This window comes from Rhipicephalus microplus, unplaced genomic scaffold (assembly GCF_043290135.1).
Source record: "Rhipicephalus microplus isolate Deutch F79 unplaced genomic scaffold, USDA_Rmic scaffold_24, whole genome shotgun sequence".
Lineage (NCBI taxonomy): Eukaryota > Metazoa > Arthropoda > Arachnida > Ixodida > Ixodidae > Rhipicephalus > Rhipicephalus microplus.
Genome location: NW_027464597.1, coordinates 7,193,429 through 7,206,553, shown reverse-complemented (window position 1 = coordinate 7,206,553; position 13,125 = coordinate 7,193,429). Strand labels below are relative to the sequence as shown.

Here is a 13,125-nt window from a genome sequence, read left to right as displayed (position 1 = left end):
GTTAGTAAACAGTTACTAGCTGCAACCGTTACTAGCTTTGTGCGACCTGTTTACTATCTACGTTAGTAAACAGTAAGTGGGATGAAATAGGTAGTACTTCAGCCTTTGCGACCTTTCTTGCCCCGTTAGCACCGTTTTGCTACAGGGCTGTTGACTATCTAATCTAAAATATTGTGTGGTTCCGATTCTGATAATTAATGAGAGAAATCATCTCGCCATATCAATAAACCAAAAAAATGACGCTAAAGATCATCATCATCATCACCATCATCATCATAAGCCTGACTACGTCCACTGCAGGACAAAAGCCTCTGCCATGTTCTGCCAGTTAACCCGGTCCTGTGCTCGCTGCCACTTTATACCTGCAAACTTCAATCTCATCGGCCACCTAACCTTCTGCCTCCCCCTAACCCGCTTCCTTTCTCTGGGAATCCAGTTTGTTACCCTTAATGACCAGCAGTTATCCTGTCTACGCGCTACATGCCAGGCCCATGTCCATTTCTTCTTCTTTATTTCAACTATGATATCCTTAACCCCCGTTTGTCGCCTAATCCACTCTGCTCTCTTCTTGTCTCTTAAGGTTACACCTACCATTTTTCTTTCCATTGCTCGCTGCGTCGTCCTCAATTTAAGCTGAACCCTCTTTGTAAGTCTCCAGGTTTCTGCTCCGTAGTTAAGTACCGGCAAGATACAGCTGTTATATACCTTCCTCTTGAGGGATGGTGGCAATCTACTTGTCATAATTTGAGAGTGCTTGCTGAATGTGCTCCACCCCATTCTTATTCTTCTAGTTATTTCAATCCCGTGGTTCGGCTCTGCGGTTATTACCTGCCCTAAGTAGACATAGTCTTTTACAACTTGAAGTGAACGATTACCTACCTTGAAGCGCTGCTCTTTTCCGAGGTTGTTGTACATTACTTTCGTTTTCTACAGATTAATTTTAAGACCCACCTTTCTGCTCTCCTTGTCTAACTCCGTAATCATGAGTTGTGATTCGTCCCCTGAGTTACTCAGCAATGCAATGTCATCGGCGAAGAGCAGGTTACTAAGGTACTCTCCATTAACTCTTATCCCTAACTGTTCCCATTCTAGGCTTGTGAAAACCTCCTTTAAGCACGCGGTAAATACTATTGGGGAGATTGTATCCCCCTGCCTTACATCCTTCTTGATTGGTATTCTGTTGCTTTCTTTATGAAACACTATGGTAGCAGTTGATCCCCTGTAGATTTTTTCCAGAATGTTTATATACTCTTCATATACGCCCTGATTCCGCAGTGTCATGCAGACACTGCGGAATCAGGACGCAAAAGATATCCATAGATAAAAGATACATTTTGTTTTAAATTACGCTATTCAGATATGTAAACGTCGTTTTGATATTGTCCAATCGGAGAAGCAAAAGTTAACGAGCCATAAGCAAATGCTAAACGCGTTGTAATAGACAATCACAACAAACCTATTAATACACAGCAAATTACAGCAACAAGCGAAATTACAGCAACAAGACTGGTAAACGAAAATAACCAGACTGTCGCAATCAGCCCCGAGGACGGGCATAACAATCCACTGCGGCGTGTCTCCAAATATTGTCATTGTTTTGGCGCGTCAAACCCCAAGAACGATTATTATTTTTTCACCGCTGATATACTAGCTTTTAGAAGCATTGAAATGCACTGAGAATAAGTTCGGTACCTTGTTTCTGCCACTGTACATACCGCCTTTTTGTGACTGTTTTATAATAAATAGATATGACATATAATTTTTATAAATAAGGCTGCCTAAAAGTCTTGATCTACGTTCACAAATACACCTAACCAGGTAGTAGAATATATTGCTATAGGTTCAGAGTTGTTATGTATCCTGAAACAGAAGTGCTCCTCTGTGCCAGACATGCACCTGCAAAGTAGGGGCTATATATATATACCGGACGCTTACTTCATGCTGTATGCTTAAAAACTAGTAAACGTGTTAGGTCTATGTATTCTTTGCGATCATGGCACACCACGCTACGTTACCCAAAGCTGTGTAGTAATGAAAGCATGAATTCACTAACATTAATAATGAAGAATTATTATGCCAAAATAAATGAACAGGTTAATAACGGTTACTAAAAACCATCAAAAGTTACTACCCATGGGTGGTAACAGTTACTAAATGCTGGTTGTAACAGCAGAGATAGTAATTGTTACCGCCCTCACCGTTGCTAACTGCGCTTACTACCTGGGTTGTAACATATGTGACAAACCATTACTATCCCGAAGATAGCAAATACTACTACGTTTTTCTAAGAGTGTGGTCTCGCCGTTCTCGGCTTCGCGAAAGCTATGATACGTAAATCGGTAAAACTGATGTCCTTTACGTCCGTGGCAATGCAACATCAGCGTTGGCTGAGGTCTTTCTTCGTAGAGCGCGGTGCTGTTACGTCTGCTCTTGTTTTCGCTGTTGGTTTGGTGAGGTAACCAGCAAATACTTCATGGCACTCTGGTGACGCATCCGGATATAGCGGAGAGAAATTTGTATCTCTTAGTGTTTCATGCGGAAAGGCACGTAATATCTAGATCAATCGTTGTTTCACACGCGCTAGTTGCTCCTGGTTGCGCACCCAATAGTGCCCGTTTGCACTACCCAAAACTGCGCCAACAAGTGGCGCTACGGGGTCGGCAAAACTACAGTGTCTGACGTCTGTTCTTATTATGGTTGGCCTATAACTGCCTCAAAAGCAGGTGTGGGTACAGGGGGGTCCTGGCTTTTTGTTTTCAGTAGCACACGAACCTTATCATAACATAAATACCGTTAAATTGTGCTCACAGTCATAAGCGTGTGCATAATTCCCCTTCAAAGGGGGTGAAGGTTCGTCGCAACGCCGCCCTCCCTATCATGTCAATGTATGGAGACGTCTTTGCACTTTCTCTCACCCCCTTCCCTATAAAGTCAATGTATTGGGTTGGCTTTGTGCCCCCTCTCGCCAATTCTGTGCCCCCTTCATGCACATGCCTATGCTTTCAGTGGTGCCACTCATATGGTCTCAATAGTAATAAGAGGGGGATGACAAGCACGGAAGAAAGAGAGAGGGTCTTTTGTGGAAAGGTTGATTGCCCCTCCTCCCCCCTCTTCTGGATTCAACACTGCTTGGAAGTTTGTTGCTTTCAAAAGAGTTGCTTTCGGACAATAAACGTGTCTGAAGAAGAAGACACGTTTGCAGTGAATATCTTACTTCCATACCTACATGGCAACGTGTCGTTCCACTTTCAGTAATTTCTTTTGCTGATGAACCAACTTCATTTTTTTCAATTAAATTTGCCGTAAACAACCCCTTAAACTTGCTGCGGCTAACCATAAATATTTCTGTGGGGCCCTGTGAAGGTTAACTTTAACCCGTTTCGCAGTCTTCTTACACTTAACTCACGCACTTGAGTACTGTTCCTGGCTTGGGGTCTCTCACTTTTTTTTTATTTTTCGCTTCACAAGCCTTCATAATATAAATGTTTTTTGTCTCTTTCCCTCTCGTTTCTACAATTCAAATAAGTATTTCGCAAGCTAACTGGTGCCTCTCGATGCTTGAGCTATCACGTTCGTAGATTCGCATCATAAGTGCGGTTCATTATCAGCATCCTAACTATAGGTTCTTGCAGATGCAAAAGTTACAGCCGCCATCATCAGCATTGCGGAGTTCTAGTGTACAGAAATTGCACCGTCTATAAACGTATTGCAAAACTGGTGCGAGTGAAGCCAACTTTGCTAATACAATTTGTTTTAGTGGCCTTCTTTTGCAGGTAGCGGGCCCAACGACAGGAGAAGTAGAGAGGCAAAAGAAGCGTAATCCGCAGTGGTGCTCACGCGGCTTGCGTGTGATAAACGCGTGGACTTTCCGCAGAAGACGGTCAGTCAGCAGTGTTGTCTTTGATCTCTGCTTCCTAAGTGCACTCCTCGATTTGTTGTCGCGTACGGGAGCAGCTTGTCCGGCCCTAGCCTTACTCGAGCTAAGTTTGAGCATTGACGAGAGGGGCTCACAGCTATCTGCTGGTAGGTGATGGACTTTTGTGTGTTTGCTTGTTTGCTTTAACCGTTGTTGGAACCTTCGGATGCAACGCTACGTGCCACTTGACTTGGGTGACTGAGACGGCAGTGAATGGGGGTTGTAGAAAATCCCTCGAAATTAATAAGGTGTCAGCGTTTCGACAAGTGTACTTGACGTCTTCAAAGACGCGTTGTCACGTTGAAACGTTAGTCATTGACAGCATTTCACACCAATGGTTGACGTCTATTGAAATACTAATAGATTTCCCCAATACTTATTCCCCTGAAGCACTAGCAAGCCAATAATAAACACATAATGAATTCAGAAGTTAGTCCTTGTGGAACGAGTTCTTGTGGAGCCCCGCCTACGCACCCGCGAGCACCACTCTCCCAGCGCGGTGGTTACGTTCGCGCACGCGGGCGTGGCCAGCTCGTTGTCGTTGTTAACGACGGGGAGACCATAGGCCCCATATGGGCAGATGGGCAGGGAACCAGGTGATGAAGTGGGGGCCGTCTTCCGCCGAGATCGAACCTGAGGCGAAGGCCCGAACGACCACCCGGCAATCCGTATATATGTGCGATCTGCTTTCATCCTTTCTACCACTTGCTCCACCGGAACCACAAACGAGCCCCGCACCAAAGCGCTGTCGAGTAGGTGCCACTGTAATTTATCACAGTCGCCACAAACTGGTTGGATGGGCAGAACGTCGACGAACGTGACGGTTTGAGGATCACAGGTGACTTTTCATAACTGGCGAGTACTTTCGCCGTGGGTTTGACTGTGCAGTTGCTTTTGAAATTGCGCCATATGATAGCTTTAGATACTATATTTTACAGCGATTGAGTAAGTTTGTCGCTTCTCCCAACATACATGGTTCCACCTTAGCCACATTCGCTACGTTCGTCTTGAGCCTTGAACTTACACCTCAGCTGTCTTATGAGCTCGTCGCTTCTTATGACATAGATGGTTCCACCTTAGCCAAATTGGCTATGTTCATCTTGAGCGTTGAACTTACGCCTCAACTGTCTCATGAGCTCATCACGGTTGGTTCGGACTTAAAATATTAACTGTTGAAGTTTAAAGGGACACTAAATGCCACTATTAAGTCGATGTTGATTGTTCAAATAGTGGTCTAGAAACTTCGTAGTGTTACTTTTGTGCCAAGGAAGGGCCTATTTCGAAATAAAATCACGTTCTAGCAGTCCGCGTTAGGTTAGCGCACTTCAAATTACCCGCCTTAAGAAGCAGACCAACCGGACCTACTCCCGTCATTGGTGCCGTGCACAACGTTGCCTGGCTTTACTGCGCTAGTAGCAGCAGACCAAAAATAGTAGGAGCCACAGCAGCAACAACGGTCATTGATGAATTTACCACCATTGGCTGCGAAATTTCAGACGTTTTTTTTTTGTTTCAACGCACCCCGCTAGACGGCACCACCTGTCCTGTGTAACCATGCGACAATCGAATTTTTTAATCACTCGCACCATTCCCCATAGTAACGTTTGACAATTCTTTTTTGCATGAATCAGACAGAAACGAACAAGCAGCATTTTATTGCGTCTCTTCATGTACGGAAGGTTCTTTCTTTAGTGCAGTTAGATCAATTACTAGTGAATTATTGTAGACGATATGTCTGATCTCATCAGAAGAACCGAGCGTGTCAACGACACGCTTTTGTCGCACTGGTTCATGACAGCGATAAGCAGTCACAGCGATTATCCTTTTTATGGTCGATAGCAAAGCGTGTTCATCGTAAAGGCGCGACCATTGTTGCGGCCCTGTCGAGACAGCACAATGGGGCAAATGTTATGGTCGTTCGTACGCGGAACGTTAGGGAGCACTAGAATCATTGCGCCCATTGGCGCACGAGCGGAGTTGTCACGTGGTATTTTTTGTACTTCGCGGGCATTTGTAATTAGCAGAAAAACACTAATACCTAACAGATATTAAGATCAAAACTGTATAATCGAACGTATTGCAAGCCGATCTACAACTTTCTCATTGAAACTTTTTATCAATCTTCATTTCTTGAAAAGTTAGGTAATTAAACATATTTAATAAACAATATTTGAAAACACAAAAAAATAGTCCAACTCCATGCAACGGTGAACATGCATTTGGTCGCGTCGTGATTACGTGTTCCGGCATATTTTAAATCTCTGGCTTAAGTTACGTGGGACATCCTTATATATGAAAGCGCAAGAAAGAAAAAAAATGCCAGAAAATAGACTCCGGCGCGCGGAATCGAACGTGGGACCTCCGTGTCACGAATGCGAGGCGTTAATCACTGTGCCACCAAGAATTATTTGTTTGTTATGAGCCACCGAGAGGTATACCTCCTACAACGTTTGAACGGCAAGCTATTCATATTTACCACTTACCGCTGTTGGCGGGCATCTCGGAGAAAAACTATCGTGTTTTCAGCATTATCGGCAAGATGGCGCAGTGAGCACACGGCGGCTCTCATATCTCACGCGTAATTAGGCTCGCGTAGAGAATAAGGGGGTGTACGTTCGATCGCGCGCCCTTATCTTGCAGTGGGGAGAATCGTACATCTTGGCTGGCATTTGAGTTTTGTCGGAACAATTCTGTAAAGGTACCAGGCACACAAAGTTCTCTGCAATCGTTGCAGAGCCTTCGTTTGCCAAAAGGGCACGCTTTTCAGACACAGCGAAGTAACAACTGAGGCGCTCAATCAAGTTATAATCTGTACCTGTCAATGCGTTTCGTGCGTCCTTTATGCGGCAGAAACGCAGGGTACGTTTCGATCTGCTTTTTTTAAAAAATAAAGTGTACTCCTTGCATGCAAAACTTCATGAGTATATTTATATTCATGTTAAATGTGTTAACATAATCCTGTAGTTATTTTGTTGTTCATCTGTATTTCCACCCCTCCCATCTATAATGTACAAATGTAATCTGAGGGTTTTACAAATAAATAAATAAATAAAAATACGCGTGACCTTCCGATTTGTTGCTATCGCTTTCATTGCTACGCCTTTGTAGCAAAGCTGTGGCTTTTTTTTTTTTGAAACTTCACGCGATGTGGTTTCGGACACCGGTGGAGGCGGTGGCGGACAATTACGGCGCTGCGCGACACCCGAGTTGTGATGTCATAACAGCTTTCGCTGTTAATTGTGCGCTGTTGTGTGGGTAAACGCGGTTGTAATGTTACTGAGATAGAAAACCGGGTTTGTCTAACAGCACGGTGAATCTTAGTAGGATAGAGATTAACACATAGACAAGTGGCAATGCAGCACAGCGGAATATCTTCAGCTCGCGGTGGCGATTCTGACAATTCGTAGGCAGCAAGCTAGACGTAACTCGCATTACTTAGAAATCAAACGCTTTGAAGTCCTCCATGACACTACTGTCCCCGAGGCAACAGCGCGATATATAAGTAGCTTGGACCTTCGTAAGTCATGTAGTTGACTCCCCATTTAGACGTCTTCGACTTGTATCGCTACGGGTGGGCTTTAATGACTGCGTGCTGAATAGTAAAAGTGCCACGTGACAGCCTGCGCAGGTGTTTGCCGAATCCTGCTGCCGTTGGAGCACCGAGGCAACGTGGCCTCATGCACCGACAACGACTTGCACAGCGAGGAGGAATGTGACAGCGATGAAGAATGCGTTGGGGACGCCAACCTAAATTCTAGCCTGGAGTGCCACTTACCGAACGGCTCGGTAGCGCGCTCCGGCTCGGCCTCATCGGTACGCTGACCACTCGTATTCACTCTGTTTATGAATATCTAAAGGGGAGTGCAAGCCCCCCCCCCCCCCTGGCATTTCGGATATTTACTACATAGTAACAATAGGCCACCGTGACCAGTGCATGCAGGTCGTGGCCTGCAGGATTGCCAGCCAATTTCACCCTTTATCGCCTATCTTGCCGGCCGTGTAAGGGTAGTGAAAAAAAGGCTGCCATTTGGTCTTATCGTGAATCATGGACTTGAAAACACGTGAAATTAATCCTGTTTGCCAAAAGAGACTAGAATAGCGCATGTAGTAAAATGCACGGCACACACATATGACAGAATGACAGGGACATGTACCGTTCTCTAAAAAGGTTTACTTCGGGTGGCTTGGTCCCACAACAAAAATAATTGTGGTTGCTTGCATTTCCTTTTTTCGTGTCTGTAATGATGGAATGTTATTCATCCCCTGATTTATTCATCAAATCGGTGTCATCCGCGAATCGCAGGTTAATAAGGTATACCTTATTAGTATACTTTTCATGCATTAACTCTTATTCCTACCTTTTTCAAATCTGGGGCACAAAAAAGCTCCTGTAAATACGTGGTGAATAGCATTAGAGAGATCGTGTCTTCCTGCCTTACACCCGGAAAGCAGGAAACTAGGCCTGAAAATTAATATGCACAAAACTAATGTGCAACAGTCTGAATGGCAGAAAACAGTGTGTTGCGGTAGGTGAAGTGACGCTGGAAGTAAAGGAATATGTCTACTTAGGACAGGTATAGTAACAGTGGAGCCGAACCATTAGAGAGAAGCAGCTAGAAGAATAATGATGGGGTGGATCACAACCGGTAAGCATGCTCAAATAATGAATGGTAATCTACCACTAGCCCTCAAGAGCAAGGTATATGACAGTGACATCTTTCCGGTACTTACCTATGGAGCAGAAACCTGGAGGCTCATGAGGAGGGTTCAGCTTAAATTGAGGATGACGCAGGAAGCGATAGAAAAGAAAACGATAGGTGTAACCTTAAGAGACAAAAAGAGAGCAGAGTGTGTCAGAGAACAAACCGGAGTTAAGGATACCATATATTGAAATTAAGAAAAAGAAACGGACACGGGCTTGACACGTAGCACGTATAGGCAGAATAACCACTGGCCATTAAAGGTATCAGACTGAACTCCCAGAAAAGGCAAATGCGCGAGGGGGAGACGGAAAGTTAGGTGGGCCGATGAAATTGAAGTTTGCAGGCATAAAGTGGGAGCAGAAAGCACAAGATCGTGTTGAATGGCGGATCATAGGAGAGGCCTTTGTCTCGCAGTGGGCGCAGTCAGGCTGATGATAATGATGATGATTTCCCTTTTAAAACGCGCTCGTCTCTTTCCTGTAAAGAATGCATGTCACAACGTTGGCGTGCAGGCCGTCCGCCACCTGCAATTGTAGGGCGCGTGCGATAACGCAAGGAAGGGCACGCAAGGCAGGTGATGGTTATCATTGCGGGACAAAGACACCCCAAACACGCCTTTTGATTTTAGTGTGCATAAACTGAATTAGTTCGTTCATACTTAAGGAGAAAAAAGACACGATGCAAAGACTACGGAGATTAAGTAAAAAAACGAACTGACAGCCAAGGGCGCGAAGTTCTAATAGTTTATTCACAGGAACCACGATATATTTATAAAGGCTGTCAAACAAGGTAATCTCATCAGGAATAGGCGCATGAGAACACTAGCAAATTATAATGAGCTACTAATACAGAGTCTGGTTTTTTTTTTCAGTTTGGCTGAGTATAGATTCCGGCGCATGGTTTAACACTGTTTTAATGACTGATGATAATTTGATTGTGATTCCATGTGCTTATTCTTGATATGAGATTGTTTGATAGCCTTCATATATTGGTGTTGTTCTTGTGATTTATTAGTTGTAAGTTGACCTCCATATCTGTCGGTTCGTTTCTTCACTTCGTCTCCGTACGCTTGATTAATATGTGGCGTTTAACGTCCCAAAACCACCATATGATTATGAGAGCCGCTGTAGTGAAAAGCTCCTGAATTTCAATCACCTGGAGGGGTGGAAATTGCCGGAGTGGTGGCTGCAGAAATTTCGAATCCTGGCTACGGTGGCTGTACATTCGCCTTCATCGAAAATGCAGGCGTCACAGCCGGGATACGATCCCGCGACCTGCGGGTCAGCAGCCGATTACCTTAGCCACTAGACCACCACGGCGGGGCCGTCCCCATACGCTTTGTTCCCTGTCTGTTTTTTCGTTGTGTTGCCTCCCCTTAAACTGTTTTTTTTATGATCTAGCTTGATTTTCAATGCTTTAAGAATCATTAGACATTCAGAATCATGCTGTGACAAAAGTTATGTCTTTTCGGTTCTGTTCGAGAGTTGTTTGTTCGTTTTTACAATTACTGGTAGACCTCCATGAAACCGAAACTTATATTTTGTGTAAACGAAACACATTTCAATCTGTTGAACATACTTATGTTTGTGCGTGAATTCGCAGTATGCATTTAATTTGCGGTGAAGTACACTACAGCCTAACAAAATTAAGCAATGGTAATTTCTGCTATTTTTTTATTTGAACTGCGCTAAATGCCAGGCGGGAGCACACGAAGTGACACCGTCTTGACACTGCACCGATATGTTATACAAAAGTTTTGAAAGCATTTTTTGGGGCGAAGCTTCTTAGGCCGTGGGTCACTCCCTCCTCTGTAGTCGTAGTAGTATTATGTAGCCACCTGTAGCTCATGAGTTGCCCAATAGATAACATTGCTTGAATATGTCCATCCGTCCGTCCGTCCGTCTGTCCATTCATTAATCTATCCATCCATCCATCCATCCATGGTTTCGAATCCCGGCTGCGGCGGCTGCGTTTCCGATGGAGGCGGAAATGTTGTAGGCCCGTGTGCTCAGATTTGGGTGCACGTTAAAGAACCCCAGGTGGTCTAAATTTCCGGAGCCCTCCACTACGGCGTCTCTCATAATCATATAGTGGTTTTGGGACGTTAAACCCCACATATCAATCAATCAATAAATACAGGAAGTCATGCTAAAGATAGTGAAAAATACAAATATCAAATATCTATTCAAATATCAAATATCCATATCCAAATCCAAATATCAAATATCAAAAATATAAATATCCATCCATTCATCCATCCATTTTGGGGAATAATATAACTTGATGGCGTTTGTATTTCACAGACGATAGTCTTTCTTGGGAACCTACGACGACAATATTTTGATTGGTCTGTCTGTTTGTCTATCTGTTTGTCCGCCGTCACAACACCCTACACAGCACCAAAAGATACCCCAAACAGCCAACTCGATTCGCAGCAGCTACCAATATTGCTCAAGTTTCAGCGTTCATACTTGTGCGATTTTCAATCAAAAAGCAATTCCTGCGCATATCTGAGGCACCATAACAACACGTGTCGATATTTTTTATGTGTGTCTTTATACTAGAGAAGGCACACATAAGTAATTCTAAGGCACACATAAGTAATTCTAAGCATGTCGTGGTGACAGTGCAATGCGATGCTCAAAAAGGTAAGTGTTTCCAACGCTTTGCTATGACGACATAGGGGTGGCACCTGCTGTCGCTTTGCATTCTAAACCTTATCACCGCCGAGACAGGCACGCATCTTTCTCCATGGGCGCGTACGCCTTCTTTTGTTTTCCAAGATAACTGTCAGATAGTACTCGTGTCTAACGTGTCTCGATATGCCCGTTCGTCTTTCCTACACGGATTGTGACTAACGCAGTGCTTCCAGAATACAATTCACCGATTTTTGCGCGCAGAACATCAAATAAACTTTTTGTTCGCTCCCTCCCTACGCAAGACTATCGTCTTTTGACGTCATTTGCAGTGAAACATGCAGATACAGGGCCAGTGTTTTGCACAGCATATCCACCGAGTGAATGATGATAAAAGGCATGAAGCGTTCATCCCCCCATCCTTCCGTCCATCCGTCTATCCATTCATGCTTTAGTCCGTTCATCCATCTGAACGTCTCTTCATGTGTTCGTCCGTGCTTCCGTTCATTCGACCGTCTGCACGGACGATCGCTTCGCCGCACTCATCATCAATCGCTCCTTGAGAATGCTATGATTCTTTTGTCAATCGGTGTCGTAGATTGTTGTCATAAAGTATATAACAAGATGTGGTTTCTTTCAGAGTGAAACAAAGGTCGAAACGCAAAATGTCAAAAATTGGTGTGCCTTAAACCGAGTGAAAGCTCTGGCTAGAGGACAATACAAGCACAAGAGAGGCATTTACAAGACATCCTGAACAAAAAAAAAGCTGTGTGAGAAGGCCTCTGTTTAGACGATATATTTTCATGAAACATGCTTGCAGGAAAACTCATAACGTGAATAAATGCTTTTCTGGGACGCTTTGACAGCGTGTCCCAGAAGATGTCAATGTAGAGTCAATGTAGTTTGGCAATGGAAATGGTGTCATGCTGGATATATATGGGCAAGCAGATGTCAATGCTGGCTTCTACAGCCCCGCATGGCTTGCCTCAGCAGGGACAGAACTCGCTTGAACACTTGTAGCCAATTAGCGGTTGACGAAAAACAAGCTTAATACAAAACTAGTAGCTGCCAAACCACCTCACGGTGAACTTGTCGCAGCTAAGGAAGATGTAGGAGCCTCGTGGCTCCTAGCGTCCCACAACCTTCGAACGATGTCTATAACACGTTCAGAGAACTTTCTCGTTTTTTCTAAACATAATTTTAGTTGTTTTTTTTTGCACAAGACATATTGACTTCTGAATGATCCAAAATTTCTCAAAAAAACTTCCTACGCTTCTTTGTGGAACACTAATCTCTGCGATGAACTAAGACAAGTGAAAACCACCTGTAACTTTTGATGTTATAAGGTTTCGACTGAAATGAAACCACCTGAAATTACACAATTTAGGGTTCTACATCATCGCACAGTTTTAATGTACAGCTACATTGCTGCCAATTAATCTGTGTTTCTGGTATCAAGATCGGTAGTTCACTATCGCACAATGGGCACCTTTTGGGCAATTTCTGTAATTAAATTGTGATAGTTGCACTTTTTTGTCAAACATACTTGAAGTGTAAATTTAAACAGTCCTTCTTAAAACAAACACAAAACAATCAATCCACGATCAAAATAGAAAATGATTACCCTAGAGGTGACAACATACACTCGTTCCATAGCCCTGCAATCAGTATATAACCAACGGCCAACGCAGCCAACACTGTCACACGACCATGTAGTGATATGTTCCATGGGTTCATTTCAGACACCTTCGGATCTGTTTGGTGCGTCATCCGAAAAGACTGCACTGTCTCCAGAGTGAGCTGCCATTTTAGTCATTTTTATACGCGTGAGCTGAAGTGTACCGTACTAAGGCGCGAACGTCGAACTCGA

At 43.9% G+C, this 13,125-nt stretch overlaps 1 protein-coding gene across 1 annotated transcript in view; it reads left to right on the top strand.

The window, feature by feature from the left end:
• The window catches only part of LOC142786478 (uncharacterized), a 113,978-nt gene that overhangs the window by 43,013 nt on the left and 57,840 nt on the right, over positions 1-13,125 (top strand). The window contains exons 2-3 of the mRNA XM_075884185.1: positions 7,536-7,729; positions 12,998-13,050. Of these exons, the coding sequence (XP_075740300.1) occupies positions 7,536-7,729; positions 12,998-13,050 (247 nt within the window). The remainder of the gene's footprint in view (positions 1-7,535; positions 7,730-12,997; positions 13,051-13,125) is intronic.